Below are 14,335 nucleotides of genomic sequence, written 5' to 3'. Positions count from 1 at the left end.
ATGTCCGAACCATTCTCTTCAAGCCGTCCCCCATCGATTGGGTCAGGCGCAATGGAGTGCGTCGAGTACTCGTCTTCGCCGCCTGTGTCTTCTCCAGGAATCTCGTTACCAGCGACACCATCACCCCGTTCTCGCGGAACGGCTGCCGACTTTATTCAGGTTGATTGGACACTTTGGGGCCGCCAAGAGTGGGCCAAATGGCCCGGATTCGAGCGCTATACTGGCGGTCAGGACACGAGGGCGTGGTGGCAGCAATATGGGTATCGTGTTGAGGACCGTTCCACCTCGCGGCAGGGCAATAAGCTCAAGTGGATCTGTGCCGACTGCTTCGCCCGAGGCTTCAAAAAGAAGTCAGACTTCTGCTTCGTCTGCTCGACCGGAGCCGCTATCAAGAACCACCTTCGCAACGCCCACGGGATTTTGGTAAGTACGTGCCTTTCGTGGATAGCTCAGCAACATGCGTGTTCATTTGGCAGGCCCCAAACGACGTTGCCCGGGGCGTGCGAGCCTCATCTCTGGGCGGCCAGACTATCACCCACTTCATCGATGCCGACTTGAATAATCCTCACGACCAGTTTCTTGTCAGCAAGCTGCGTGGAAGATTCAGCAGCAAAGGCCTCCGAATACTCCTCCTCGACTGGATTACCTACCATAATCTGCCGTTCAACATTGTCAATACCGAGCGGTTCCAGCGGATCCTTCTCTACGGCAATCCCCTCATTGATGTGACCCACATTCCCTCTGCGAAGACGCTGCTTCGCATGCTCGAATCCGAGTATAGGGGTGCCGTTGGGCCGGTAACCGAAGTATTGCGCAGCGCTCGATCCCAGATCCATTTCTCCTTCGACGGTTGGACATCCAAGTCGTACACTTCGTTTCTTGGGATCAACGCTCAATTCATTGATAACCACTTTGTCCAACACCGAATCCTCCTTGGGCTTCGACCTCTCTCGGGCAGACACAATGGTGCTTCACTTGCTGATGAGGTCGCTGATACGCTCGCATTCTGGCAAATCAACGACCCGGACAAGATTGGCTACTTCACGCTGGACAATGCTGCCAACAATGACACCTGCATGGACGATCTTGCCTTTGAACACGGCTTCTCACCTGAAGAGCGACGGATTCGCTGCGCTGCGCATATCTTCAACCTCTGCGTGCGGGCAATACTATACGGTTCGAAGCGAGAGAACTTCGCGGCAATCATCGCTGCCGATGGTGACGATCAAGATGACGATGAGGAGCTTGTTGATCAAGCTATCGACGAGGCCCTGGATGTAGAGATGGAAGACGGCACGGACGAAGACTTTGAAGCGAACACTGCCGTTGGTATCCCAGAAGAGGACCTCCTATCATCCCACCCAGCTCCGGAGGAGATCAATGGAGCCACTTTCAGGGAGTACAGCCAGAACGGCGCCCCAGGAATGCTTCACAACACCGGGATTCAGCTGCGAGCGAGTCAACAGCTGTACGAGCAGTTTCTTCAGTCTCAGCGCAAGGAATCCGGCCATGAATCAACACTACACTGGGTCTTCAACAATGCCACCAGATGGAACTCGGACATGCGGATGATGGAGAGGGCACTTCGTCTCCGCCCGGCTCTCAATACCTTCTTCAATGACGTTCAGAACCGTTGGGAAACTGAGGGCCTTGGTGACAAACCGAAACCGGCAGTTCTGCAATACCGCTTAAGTGCGTACGACTGGAAGGTTATCGAGGTACTTGTCAAGCTTCTGAAGCCTTTTGAAATCGCCACCAAGCAACTTCAGGGCGACGGTATTCCCGGCGCGAGGTTGACGTGTGGTAGTTTCGATGAATACTTCCCTGTCTTCGAGATCCTACTTGACCACCTCGAAGGTGCTATCGAAGGTACAATCTTTGAAGAAGTTGAGGATCCGGTGAGCAAGGAGAAGAAGGACGTCGAAGTCGCCATCTACGACGGGCTCGATAGCAGAACCCGTAGATTGCTCAAGGTCTTTATCAAGCTCGGATGGAAGAAGCTGCACAAGTACTACAACCGTCTGACTAGCGCAGCTTATGTCGGCGCTGTTGTCTTCAACCCGGCGAAGAAGTGGCGCCTTCTCGATCAACTGTGGTCTCGAGTGCCTTCTCGTAAGGCTAAGAGTTGGCGATTAGAGTACGAAGCCAAGCTCAGAGAGATCTGGGAGAGTTACAGGGAACGCGACGTTGGCTGCGAAGTCTTCGCTACGTCTGACGAGGCCTCAATGGATTACATTGAGCGGAGACTTGCTAGGAGTGTAGCTGGGTCGCCATGCGCCCAGGGTTCGTCCTTGGCAGCGTCCAGTGCCCGCAAGAGCACCCGGAAGACGAAACACACGACGGCGGGAGCGACTGCTGATGACGAATATGCTCGGTACTGTGCTGAGGATGTTGTCAACAGTCACTACTACAGGAGTAGACCGATTGACTGGTGGAAAATCAACAGGAATCGGTACCCGCGGCTGTCTCTGATGGCGGTTGATATGCTCACCATCCCATCGTCGTCTGCGGAGAGCGAGAGGACGTTTAGCAGTGCAGGGCGTATGACAGCACCATTGAGAAGCCGGCTGAGGAGGGAGATAGTAGCGATGGCTCAGTGCATTCGATCGTGGAGTAAAGCTGGAATCTACACGCCTTCACTGCCGCTGGTTAGCCTTAGTGATGATCAATGGGTTGACGCACTTGCGTCGCTGAAGGGGACGAGTGACATTTAATCTGCCTATTACCTGCCTTTGCACAATTGAAAATGTTCTGCGACGCCTCATCTACAGCCGTGACGTTCTCTAAAACCCCTCTGCATCTCTTACCCTTCGTACGTCGGGGTATGAAGTCACGAATGCCTGGTGATGATGACAACGATCCATTTGGTCCTAGGTCCTATTGGTGTTTCGGTCTCCGCCGGGATTAGGTTTACGTTCGATCGAGTTCGAATCGAATTCGATCGAATCTTGGCATTCGATAGATATCGAATCTACGGAGGACACATTCGATTCGATGCGAATCTACTGGAGGCACGTTCGATTCGAGTCGAATCTACAGGACAAGAATTTCTTGGCGTTCGATTCGATGCGAATCTACGGGAGGCACATTCGATTCGATACGAATCTGCGGGAGATGCGTTCGATTCGATTCGAATCAACGGGGGTCACATTCGATTCGAACGCCAAGGCTTGGCGTTCGATTCGATAGATTCGTAAGATGTCCCTGCCTGCCTATGGTACACTTGCCCGATGATCTGGAGCAGAAAAGGTGGCAGATGCTGGTGAAACTTGGCGCACACGCTAATACGCAGGTTTCCCTCTAAATCGAGTCACATGAGCACCGTTGGAGGCTGTGTACCTAGTAGAAGCGGGAACGAAGTGGATCATAACCTGCACAGTGATTTTCTCCGTTTTCGGTCCCGCAAAACCACCGAGAAAAAGATATTTTTGGCGCTCTTCCCGTCGGTGTAGGAAGGAAGTCGTTCCGGCTTCTGTTTGTTTCCTTTTTTTCCTTCTCATATGATCGAAATCTCAACATTACCATGGACCACTCATACTGCTTCTCTAGCCCTCAGCCCTACCATGACTTTATACAGATTCCACCCATCTCCAGCTTAGATGATCTTGGCACCTCCTTGGCGGTGAGTTTATGGTGCGACGGCTATTTCCTTCCCAATAGGAAGATAGAAACCTGTTCTCACGCTCCTAGACTTGGGCTACTTGACTGACTGTTTCCCGCCTTTGCCCACGACTAGGGATTCAGTACCAGCCTTCATCAGACCACTCACAGTTTTCCCAATTCTCCTATTTCTCCTATACACGTTCCCCTGAGCCCTCAGCAATCTCAATATTCTCACCAGCCTCATGACGGAATAACGGTGAAGCCCGTGAGGGGTGATAGCGGAACCAGCGAAGTGGACGATGACCTCATCTCATCTCAGTCACGGCAAAGGGCCCAGAGAAAGGCCCAGAACCGCGCCGCGTAGGTCTCCTTCCAACCACTCAACCCAGCTAATTCACATTTGCTTCAAGCTACTTCAAGCCAGTCCGCAGGAACCCCGTTTTATAGGCAGTCGAGTTTTCATCGGGCCTCGGTAGCTCCTAGCTATTCCCGATCAACATCTTTTGTCTACCTTATTAACGTTCCTCTTTGACAGCCAACAAGCCTTCCGTAAGAGAAAGGAGATGCACGTCAAGGACCTCGAAACGAAAATTGCAAGCTTAGAAGCCGCGCAACAACAAATCCTGGTTGAGAACGAGCACCTCAAGCAAAAGCTCCAAAATATCGCAGAAAGCTCCCCCTTCCCAGATAAGCCAAATACCTCTACTCCTTGGACCTGCCTACCTTCAACGCTGCCAAGTTTTACCCCAATTTTCTCGCAGATCAACATGCTAAGAACCCTTCACGTTCCATCATCACCAGGGACGGTGAGCGTCTTCTCGACGCTGGTGCTGCGTGGGACTTTATCATCAACCACCAGCTGTTCAAGAAGGGTCTCGTGGACATCGGAGATTTAAGCGAACGACTGAAACTCTGTGCCCGCTACGACAACCATAGCCTTGCCCTTTCAGAGCGCTCCATTATCGCAGCAATAGAGCAGAGCGTTGCGAGTAGAACTGATGATCTGCTCTAAGGATTGGGGCGGCAGGAGCGAAAAGCAGCGCTACTGTCAGATCAATCAAACCAGGTCAGGGCCCAAGTCTCATCTGAACTGATAATTTACCCTCTATATCTGATCTGATTGATTGACTGATAGATATCTGATACTTCATAGGTCAGGTGAAGCTATCCCCAGCTTCGGCATCCTCTCCTAGGTTCTAACTGGCTTATTGCTCAAGCATAAGCACCCCTAGAGTAACACGCCCTCCCCTAATCCAGTTCTTCAGTAATTGGACCGACTCAATGCTCGATCCAAGTAGGGAAGGCCTCTGTGAGGTGACTGTAAGCTTCGCAAGACTGAATGCTCTCTCACAGTCAGTTGCCATGGCCGGAATAGCAAGGACGTCCAATGCAAATCTGCTTAGACACGGAAAAGCGTTCCTATGATCGGTCCACCACTGAATGGGATCATCCACTTGCTCCGGCTCAAGCCTGTAGTATCGCTCAAGCTCACTGCCCGTTGCTGAAAGCTTAGGCTGCAGGCTTTTACCCACTGCTCGAACTTGATTTGCTCAGGTCGGGGCGTTAACGAGGGCATGGCCACAATGCTCTCCTCGGACGCGTCATCGTCGTTTGAGTACCAACGCTCAAAGTAGCCTTTGATGCCATCCCTTGCATCCCGAAGCCACTGTAGCTGCTCTGGAGAGGTCCAATTAGCCTCGAGCCATCGGAGACCCAGGTCCGGGTTCAAAACAACGGAGGCCGCAAACAGAGGCGACTGCCCGAGGAGGGTATAGTACTCGTTAAGCTTAATCCAAGCATTATTGATGCTCGCCTTGATGCTTACACGCTCTTGACCCTCCATACTAGCAATAGTACTTATAGAGCGAGCATCGCCCTGTAGGTAGTCGTTTCGAGATTGCGCGGGGAGGGCATCTTCGTTAAACTGTGGGCTGGCATGTGGATGAGCCGGACGACCTGTGTCGCGACGGCGGCGTAACGGCGTGATCTCACACCCTTGAAGCCTTGATGGTAGTCGCGGCTGGCGTGATGGCCGCTCTCGGGTTTGGCCGACTGCCGGTGACCGCGCAGATGTCGATTTCACACCCATAGCTAGCTCAGGCTCCTCTCCCTGGCTTCTTTGTCCCACTTCCGCAGCTAGATGAGCGGATTTCCCGTCGTAGAGAGCCCGCCAGTCTTCGAGATGTTCCAGAATAAACTCCATCCCTGTCATGACTTCCCAGAGCCGGCCGTGACTCCCACTTGTTGTTGGAAGAACTGAGAGTTCCCCCTAAGCTTCAGGATCAAGATTAAAGTTTGAAGTCCTACGATTAAGGTTCAAAGTCCTAGATGGGATCATTCAAGGATATAAGGCCCCAAAGGGCCTCTCATTGAGATAATGGAAACTTAACGAAGAATAATTACAATCACGACAACAAGAACTACCTTTTGTCAAGTGCACTCAGCATCCCTGCGTGACACAGCAACATCTCCCCATCAACCTATCTTTGCTAATCGTTTCTAGTAGAACCGTGACCGTATATACACTTTGCATCAGAACAGCCATCACATCGATCCTTGAAACAACGGCCCTGGCGGGCGATATACCACAGAGCATCAAACTCAACGTCGCTCAATGGTGGGTGACGATGATTCCTTGGGCAACCCCTACATTCTCCCCGCAGAAAAAGCCAGCTGCAAAGGTTGAGTCGTTTCATCCTTTCAACCGGCTGTTGTTCAACACTTAGAGGCGGATCCGCACGCCTCCCATTGTTTGCTGATATCGGCCCTAGGTGTGCGATGTACCAATTTGTAATAACCAGAATTGTTGGGACTTTTGGCATAACCAAATTTAGGTAGGGCACTGCGTTGACGAGATAGTGTAATTTTGAGGTTCTGCCTGGTGTCGGTGGACGGCATGTTCTGACAAAACAGTCTCTCTAGAGTTCACGTAGAGACCGTCGCCTCCAATGTATAGGTGGGCAACGAGGTTTCCTGTGGGATCATAGAGATCGTTGCCGTCTATCCAACCACCATGCTCGAACCGGGAAGGGGGCCATTCCGAGCCTCAAAAAGAATTTACAGTTCGTAGAGCTGTGATTGGTCCAAAGTTGGAATGAAACCCTTCCGAGCATCAATATTAGAGTAGGCAAAGCAGCCTCACGACGCCGTCTCCATCATGTCCATGCTCCATTTCCACAACGTCTCCATTAGCTCGTCATTCCTAGCGGCATCTGAGAGTTTGGCCTCGGTGGCGTCCCAGCTATACCCATACCAGAACTTCCCCGACAGTGGACCAACGTCAAAATACCTGCCGCTCAACTTCCGTGACGCGATCTCTGGGTCCGTAGCAAGTAGGAGCGTGGTGCGGGCGCCGTCCTGGATGGGGATGCTTGTCATTCGCACGACCGACGACGTGAGGAAGGCGATCCAGGACGGGATGGCAGCGGAGTCGGTGGCGGCGGACGTGCCTATAGTACCTGGACATTGGAGCAGTTAGCGGCGGAAGAGGTGGAGGAAGTGGAGGGTAATGACCTGGGTTGAGGCAGTTGACGACGATTTTACCCTGTCCTGTTTCCTGGAGATGTTTGTGAAGAGCGCGAGCGAAGAGGATATTTGCGAGTTTCGAGCGGGCGTATCTGAGTTCTTTGTTAGTATCAAATCCTTGTCATATGTAGTTCAACTTTTCAGTATTAACAGCGCATACCTTTGCAAGCTTGCTTGAACATCCGCTATTGTCTGGAGGCTTGTTACCCCTTCAACACGCAAGTCCTGAAAGTCGATGACGTCGCCTGGTACGGGTTTATACATTGCATGAGCGTGAGATGCGACAACGACGACCCTGGCGTCGCCGAAGCGTTTGGACGTTTCCTTGATGAGATGCTTCATTTCGTCCTTGTGAGTACGATTCTAGCAACGAATAGAGTAGGATAGCCCACCAGGCACCTACCAAGAGGTTGTAAATAAATACAAAGTGTCCGAGATGCTAGAGTTTGTAATGATTAGCGTCTGCCCATCGAGATCGGCAATTCCGCCACTCTCACGTTGGTCTAATGTCGAGTTAGCCATATATCACACATGCAGCAGTATTATAAGCCTACACCAAACTGGATCTCAAACCCGTCCATCGTCAGAGTCTGAGGCTATAGAGTGTTAGTAGCCGTGCCTGTCAGAGCTATAAAAGGAATTTTCTTTTTCAGGCTTAGTCCTACCATCACAGAGAGAGCGGCGTTAGCGACCACGACGTCAAGCCTCGTCTCGAGCTTCTTAAACTGCTCCGCCGCGTGAATGCAGCTCTTCATGTCTGACAAGTCCAGTTCCAGGAATCTCAAAGAAGTCTCGTATTTATCGGGAACTGATGAGTCTTCTAACAACTCTTGAAATTTCTTCTTTGACCGGGATGCCACGTATACTCGAGCATTACGTCGCAGAAGTTGGGTCACCGTTTCCTTGCCGATTCCAGTTGCGCCTCTGTAGCCACACGGCCATTAGTCAGGTCCAATGCAGTTGGTTTGTACTTGCCCTGTCACAATAATGACTTTTCCTGATAGATCAGGAACGTCTTCTGGTGAAAATTGCTTCCTGAATGGCTCCATATTGCAAGCCCTCCACTGTTCTGGGTTAATCGAGCGTCACAACCCAAAGTCGAATTAACTGACGCTTCTTATATACTGAAAGGTCAAGTGTGCCAAAGGTCAAAGCCCCCTACTGGGTGGGGATGTCCTGGGCACCTTGATTCGTTAAGCCGAAGAAGCTTGTGGAACCAGGCCGGACATAGGGAGTAGCAGCTTCCCGACCCTGGGTATAGATATCTTAGGTCCGGTATCTCCTCAAACAACTGCTTTACTCTAGAAACGTTAGCGGCGCCGTCTAGGCGCACAGGACCCGTGTGCTCGAGGCACAGCCCCCCCTGTCAGCGGGCTAGGGGCACAGTCCCTTGACTAAGCATTTCTCGTTGAATGGGAGCCCATGTATGTATGTATGTTTTATTACGCCCGGGAGAACTAATCTCATAGGGCCGCTAGATACGCTAAGCCAATTACACTTCCGTCGTGTTGATCCTGACCACAAAAGAAAGCCCAACTTCTCTCTCCGATTCTTTTTGTTCCAGCCTCGCTTGACTCTGTTTGACAGGCCTGCTTGAAGGCCGGTTTCTCCAAGTGTTCAGCATCCTATCCCTAGCAGCTGAAGCATGGTCTGTCAACTTGAGGCTGTTCAATATTAGTAGTCAGCTGTGGTGTTAGTGTTTAGCATATTCTGTTTCCCTTTTCACCTCAGTCTTCCTGTCGCCATTGCAAACTTGACTGCCGCTCGCACCGCCTCTAGGTTAGGTGCCCATTTGGACCCATCCGCCGCCGACTTTCCACCCAGAAAGAAGGAAAGGTTTCCCATCATGCCTTGTCCCGCTTGTCGCATGCCTTCATGTTCGGTGTCCCATCTCGAGCATCGGAAAAGGAAGTGCTCCATCGTCTCAGGTGCGCGTCCGCACTCACACACGTCCGACTCCGCGGCTCCTATCTTGCTCAGGTAACTGTTGATCCTCGCCATTCCTGTACGAAGCTGCGAGAGCACGTCGGCTTCTTGCCTCTTCAGGATATCGTACAGCGCTTTCGTGTGCTTGCCTGGTAGGGCTCGGTCGATCCGCTTAGAGTAGCCGCCCACTCTGTCGGGTAGTCTCTGTTGCTGACGCAGCTGCGCCGCCACCAGTCTGGTCCGAGTGGAGCGGGCCTGGTACGGCAGCGATTGTGGCGTGCATTCTGCTCTGGTTGCTCTCTGCGCCTGTCTCTTCGCCTTGCGGCCGATGATGAGGTCGTCGTCCCGGGATGGTATCCATATCATCTTGACCCTGTTATTTCCCTTTCCCAGTCGTTCGGTGTGCTCATGGATCTGTCGGATGGTGATCTGACCGGATTGCTGTCGTGGCCGTGCGATCGCTTTCAGTGACGGCTGGCTGCTTGACAGCACCGTGAGTTCTCGATGCTGCAGACCATCGGGCATGCATCGCAACGCCATCGCCATCGCCATCGCCTCCAGCTCGGCCGTGTATGGTTTCTGGTCGTCTCGTGAACCGAGAGTGACCGAGTACCTGGCTACTACCTTATCTGCCCGGCCAGGCGATTTGTGGCAGATGACGCCTCCCATGCCTACTAGTCCTCCCCTGTCGGAAGCACTAGTCGCAATGACAATATCGTCGGCACTCTCGGCTGCTGCCACCGCCGCTTCCCGATCAGCCTCGCACACCAGCGACATGCGGCCGTGCCATGGTGGTACCGCATAGGCTTGGATCGTTTCCATTCGCTCGATTCCGCTCTCGGTATGTGCAAGTGCCAGTCTCTTCATCGGCGATATGTATCTTCGGCTTACTGTCACTTTTAATGTTGCCAGCGGGTGTGTCTTTGGTAGAGTCCGGACGTTGATGTATAGCCTTATACCGGCCTGAGCATGCCGCTCGCATACTGTCTGGATGCTGGCCTCCGCTTCAGCCACTGCCGTCGACACCGTTCGAAAGACGCCGGTGATCGCCTGTGCCCCTGTTTTCTGTGCCCTGTTGAGCCAGGTTAGTTCTCTTTCTCCGCGTGCATGCGACCACGCGACAGAAGCGTAGTCCATGGCCGGAGCAACGGTGGCGACGAAGAGCTGTCTGGCAGTGTGCGGTGGAAGCATCTTGAGTCTCCTCAGACACATAGCTGCCGAGAGACCTTTGGAAGCGGCCTCGGCTATATGTTGCTTGAACCTGAGCTTCGTGTCCATAACCACTCCCAAGACCTTGACCTTCTGCTTCGGCTTGACTTCCTCTCCCTTGATCGTGAACGGCGCATCACTGGAGCGTTCAGCGACACGTGTGAAGTGGATGACGGTTGTCTTGTCGCATTCAAACGTCGCTCCACTGCGTCTCTCCCACGCTAGTGCTCGGTCAATGATGGCCTGTATGCCGTCCCTGTTCGCCTCCGCCGTCGGCCCTGTGACCTAGGCTGAGTAGTCGTCAACGAACGCGATCGAGCCGCCCTTCGAGTTGATCCTGCTCTGCACCAGGTCTGCGTTGAAGAAGAGGAAGAGCACAGGCGACAGTGGCGACCCTTGCGGAAGGCCGGCCTGTGGCAGCTCCCGTCGCTCAGAAGTGTAGCCGTTCACGACGATGGTGGCCGTGCGGTTTGAGCAAAACGCATCTATCCACTTCACAAGCCCCTTGGGGATGCCTCTTGCTTCGAGTCTTTGCAGTAATCTGTCCTTGAACACTCCGTTGTAGGCACCCTTGACGTCGAAGCTAACCAGACTGACCACTTGGCGGTTCCGCCATGCTTTGTAGACCTGTTCCTGGAAGAGCAGCAGTGCCTGCTCTGCCGACCGCCGTTTTCTCGCCCCAAAATGGTTTGTGGGTAAGAGTCCGAACCTCTCGACGACGTACGAAATTCTGTCAGCTACTACTGCTTCGAGGATCTTGCCCAGCGTCGACAAAAGCGAGATCGGCCTCCATGCCTTTGCGATCCTGTAGTTTCCCTTGTCCGGTTTCTTGAGCGGAATGATCTTGGCGCTCCTCCACTGGTCCGGTAGTTGTCCTTCGCCCAGTGAAGTGTAGAACAGATGCATAACGCGCTCCTTCACCACCGGCCACAGCTGTTTCCACACCATTGCCGGCAGCCCGTCTTCCCCGGGCGCTTTCCACGCCTTGGCTTCCATGATCTTCTCCTCCACTTCCTCCATCGTCAAGTTCGGCATGGCCACTTCTCTCCGCCGCGGTCGCGGGCCTTCGTCTTCTATGGTTGCCGGCAGCGGTGGGAAGAATGCACTGAGCAATTCTTCCGCCTGCTCGGCCTTGTCCTGCGTCGTCGTCCCGTCCGCTCTTTTCAATGGGGGAATCTTGTCACTGGCCATCCCACCTCCGGGTTTGAGGTACGTGGCGGCTTGCCAGATGTTGGTCCCGTCTGCGAGGAAATCATCCCAATGGGCCTTCTTCTGCCTTTTGATGGTGTCGTGATACTCCTTGGCTGCTTCCTTGGCTCTGTTTTCTAGGTTGTCGATCCGGCGGCCTACACGGCGCTGGGACCTCGCCAGGTTCCTCCAGAACGTATACGCCCTTCGAAGCCTCGTAAGATCTGTTGTCCACCACCTCTTCGCGTACGGCGATGGTTTAGCCCGTGGAACCAGTTCGTGGACCGCATCGAGAACCACCTCCATCAGCCTGTCCGTCTGTGCCTGAACTCCGCCGTCCCACGGAAGTGGTGCGAGCTTGTCTTTCACCCTCTCCCTGATCGCATTCCACGGTGCATTCTTGAAAAGTAATCTTGGCTCAACCGTCCTTTCAGGCGTCGAGAGGTCAAACTCTGTTCGGATTGCCCTGTGATCTGACCCGTGTTCGGTCGGGTGGATGCCGCAGTGGACCACCTCTTCTGCCAACTCGGACGATGCAAGCATCAGGTCGATCGTGCTTTCGCAATCTGGCCCTTCCCAAGTCTTCGTCCCTCGCGGGAGAAGACTGAGTAGGCCATGTTCGTCCATGAGGTCGATGATCGGGCCCGCCTCGCCTTGCCTCCTGCCTGTCACCTCATCGCCTCCCCAGAGTTGGTCATGTCGGTTGAAGTCGCCGGCCAGAACGACATCCGTTCTTCTGCCGGTGCCGTTGCGGAAGTCCACTATCGTCGTGTGCAGTTGTCTCACGGCCGTGCGTAAAGCATTCTCGTCCCTCCCTTCCACGTACACAGATACCACCAAGACTTCCCGGTCGGGCAACCGGAGTACTGCTCCGGTTAGGTCAGCCGAGGGTATCGGTACCTGCTCCGCTTCTAGATCACCGCGGATCCAAAGCATGCTGCGAACCGCCCATTGCATCTCATGTCTCTTTGTCGGTAGGAATCTCGTCCAGTTTCTGTGATTGTTCGGTACTGTCACCAACGCTCCATCAATGCTCAAAGCGTATGGTTCGGCTACCGCCAGCACCGAATAGTCCCGCAAGTCTCTGTCGTTCATCATGCTCAGCTGTACCACATCCCTCTTCCGCACGTTGAGCTGGAAGATTTTCAGATTAGTGCACATCACCATGTAGTCGCCGCACTCGGCAGTGTCGACTGAACGACTCGTGCGGCCCTCCGCATAGAACGCACTTCGGCTCGACCGCCTGGCACTGCCCGTGGTGATGTCCCGTCTCCGCGCACTTGCCGCACCGCTGTGCTTTCTTGCAAGCGAACGCCTTGTGACCGGCATCCCAGCAGTTATAGCACTGGGCCGGACCCTGGCGTCGCTCAAAGACGTTGGTGCTGGCTGACTCTCCGGCAAGATGGAAGTACCTCTCCTCCAGTAGACGTCGCGCATCGCCCGCCTTCGTAATGTAGATCACCATCGAACCGTACATTTTCCCATTCTCCTTGTCACTGAGCCAGTGCATCTTGGCGATTGTCACCTCATTCTCCTTTCCTAGTGCCTCCGCCGCACCTGGCAGCACGTTGCCGGATGGATCCAGCACCGCAGTCCTGTTTGCGCCGTCAACCTTAACCGGGTACAGTTGGTCCCTGAGGACTCTGGCGCCCTTGACCACCGTCTTCTCTGCCACCTCCCTGACAAGCTGCATCTCTGCTTCATCCCGGCAGATCACCTTGATGCGGTCTGCGTTCCTCGCGTCTTTCACCACGGCTGCACACCTCCAGCTTTGTCGGCCGTCTATTGTCCGCACCTTCTCTTCGATCGCTTGACGGACTTCCCCGACTTGCGCCTTGCCTTTGTCCTCTTCGCTGACTCGAGATGTGTCAATGGTACAAAACAGAGTATCCGTGAATGATGATGGTGTTGTGCGCATGGATGAGAGAGTTTGGACGTTGCTCGGCTGGCTCGTTGGCGGGGTGCGGGCTACATCTGCATACGATGGTTGTGGGCTCGCCTGGGCACCGCTGGTGATACCGTCGGCCATCGCATTTAGTTGTTCCCTCATCTGTTTCATTTCTTCCGCCGCCTGGTTGCGCGCCTGTTCTAGCTGCTCCATCATCTGTTGCCGCATTTGCTCAAGGTCTTTTGCTGCCTGTTCTCGCATGGTTCTAAGCTGCTCAGCCGTCTGTTCTCGCATTATTCTCAGTTGCCTGGTGGTCTGTTCGTGCATGCGTCTAAACTCTTCTGCCTTCTTCAGCTCTTCGGCTGCCTGCATCTTGATCGTCTGGATTTCCTGCTGGAGTTGTCGAATCATCTCCAGCTGATCACTCATCATCTGAGTTGCTGTTCGCTGGTTCTCCATCAACGCGTCCCACAGCCTCTCCAGCATTTGCTTCTGTTCGCTCATGAGATGGGTTGATGTTTCCTGGAGCATTGTGCGGAGCATCATCTGTGCCTGTGATGCTCCGGCCCCGTCGCCAAACTCACCCGCTCCTTCTCGCATTTGCCCCGAACCGGCCTTCTTTGACGCACCCATCTTTCTCGCAGCCGCCTACGGGTTTTCCTGCAGTTTTGCTGTCGGTTTCGCGGGTCTTGAGGACCGACGCGTCGCGGCGACCGAACCTCCACCTTCGACCAGGATCTCAACGGTCGCGTCCATTTCGCGGGGCAACGCTCCCGGCAGCACCGGCGTCTACGCCTACGCCCACTAGCTAGTGTAAAGAGTGTAAAGAGTGTAAAGAGTGTAAAGAGTGTAAAGAGTGTAAAGAGTGTAAAGAGTGTAAAGAGTGTAAAGAGTGTAAAGAGTGTAAAGAGTGTAAAGAGTGTAAAGAGTGTAAAGAGTGTAAAGAGTGTAAAGAGTGTAAAGAGTGTAAAGAGTGTAAAGAGTGTAAAGAGTGTA

The 14,335-nt window shown here is 53.6% G+C and overlaps 3 protein-coding genes across 3 annotated transcripts; 1 reads left to right on the top strand and 2 right to left on the bottom strand.

Annotated features, from left to right (window-relative positions):
- On the top strand, positions 1-4,615 carry MRS44_013296 (uncharacterized protein; the record flags this gene model as incomplete). The annotated part of the gene is made up of 6 exons (XM_065616781.1): positions 1-423; positions 477-2,541; positions 2,875-3,193; positions 3,550-3,622; positions 3,842-3,963; positions 4,405-4,615. 6 exons carry the CDS (start codon positions 1-3, stop codon positions 4,613-4,615), a joined length of 3,213 nt encoding a protein of 1,070 aa, XP_065472853.1.
- Positions 4,616-5,002: 387 nt separating this feature from the next.
- On the bottom strand, positions 5,003-5,815 carry MRS44_013295 (uncharacterized protein; the record flags this gene model as incomplete). Its single annotated transcript, XM_065616780.1, has 1 exon — positions 5,003-5,815. The coding sequence occupies one exon, from the start codon at positions 5,813-5,815 to the stop codon at positions 5,003-5,005; it is 813 nt and encodes a 270-aa protein (XP_065472852.1).
- Positions 5,816-6,741: 926 nt separating this feature from the next.
- On the bottom strand, positions 6,742-13,972 carry MRS44_013294 (uncharacterized protein; the record flags this gene model as incomplete). The annotated part of the gene is made up of 11 exons (XM_065616779.1): positions 6,742-7,061; positions 7,117-7,220; positions 7,289-7,491; positions 7,532-7,567; positions 7,626-7,631; positions 7,683-7,724; positions 7,794-8,052; positions 8,625-8,792; positions 8,855-10,519; positions 10,574-12,700; positions 12,741-13,972. The coding sequence occupies 11 exons, from the start codon at positions 13,970-13,972 to the stop codon at positions 6,742-6,744; spliced, it is 6,162 nt and encodes a 2,053-aa protein (XP_065472851.1).
- Between the last annotated feature and the right edge of the window lie 363 nt (positions 13,973-14,335).

Source organism: Fusarium solani (assembly GCF_023522795.1).
Source record: "Fusarium solani strain SB1 chromosome Unknown bctg00000009, whole genome shotgun sequence".
NCBI classification, from domain to species: Eukaryota; Fungi; Ascomycota; class Sordariomycetes; order Hypocreales; family Nectriaceae; genus Fusarium; species Fusarium solani.
This window is presented reverse-complemented; position numbering and strand designations above follow the sequence as displayed.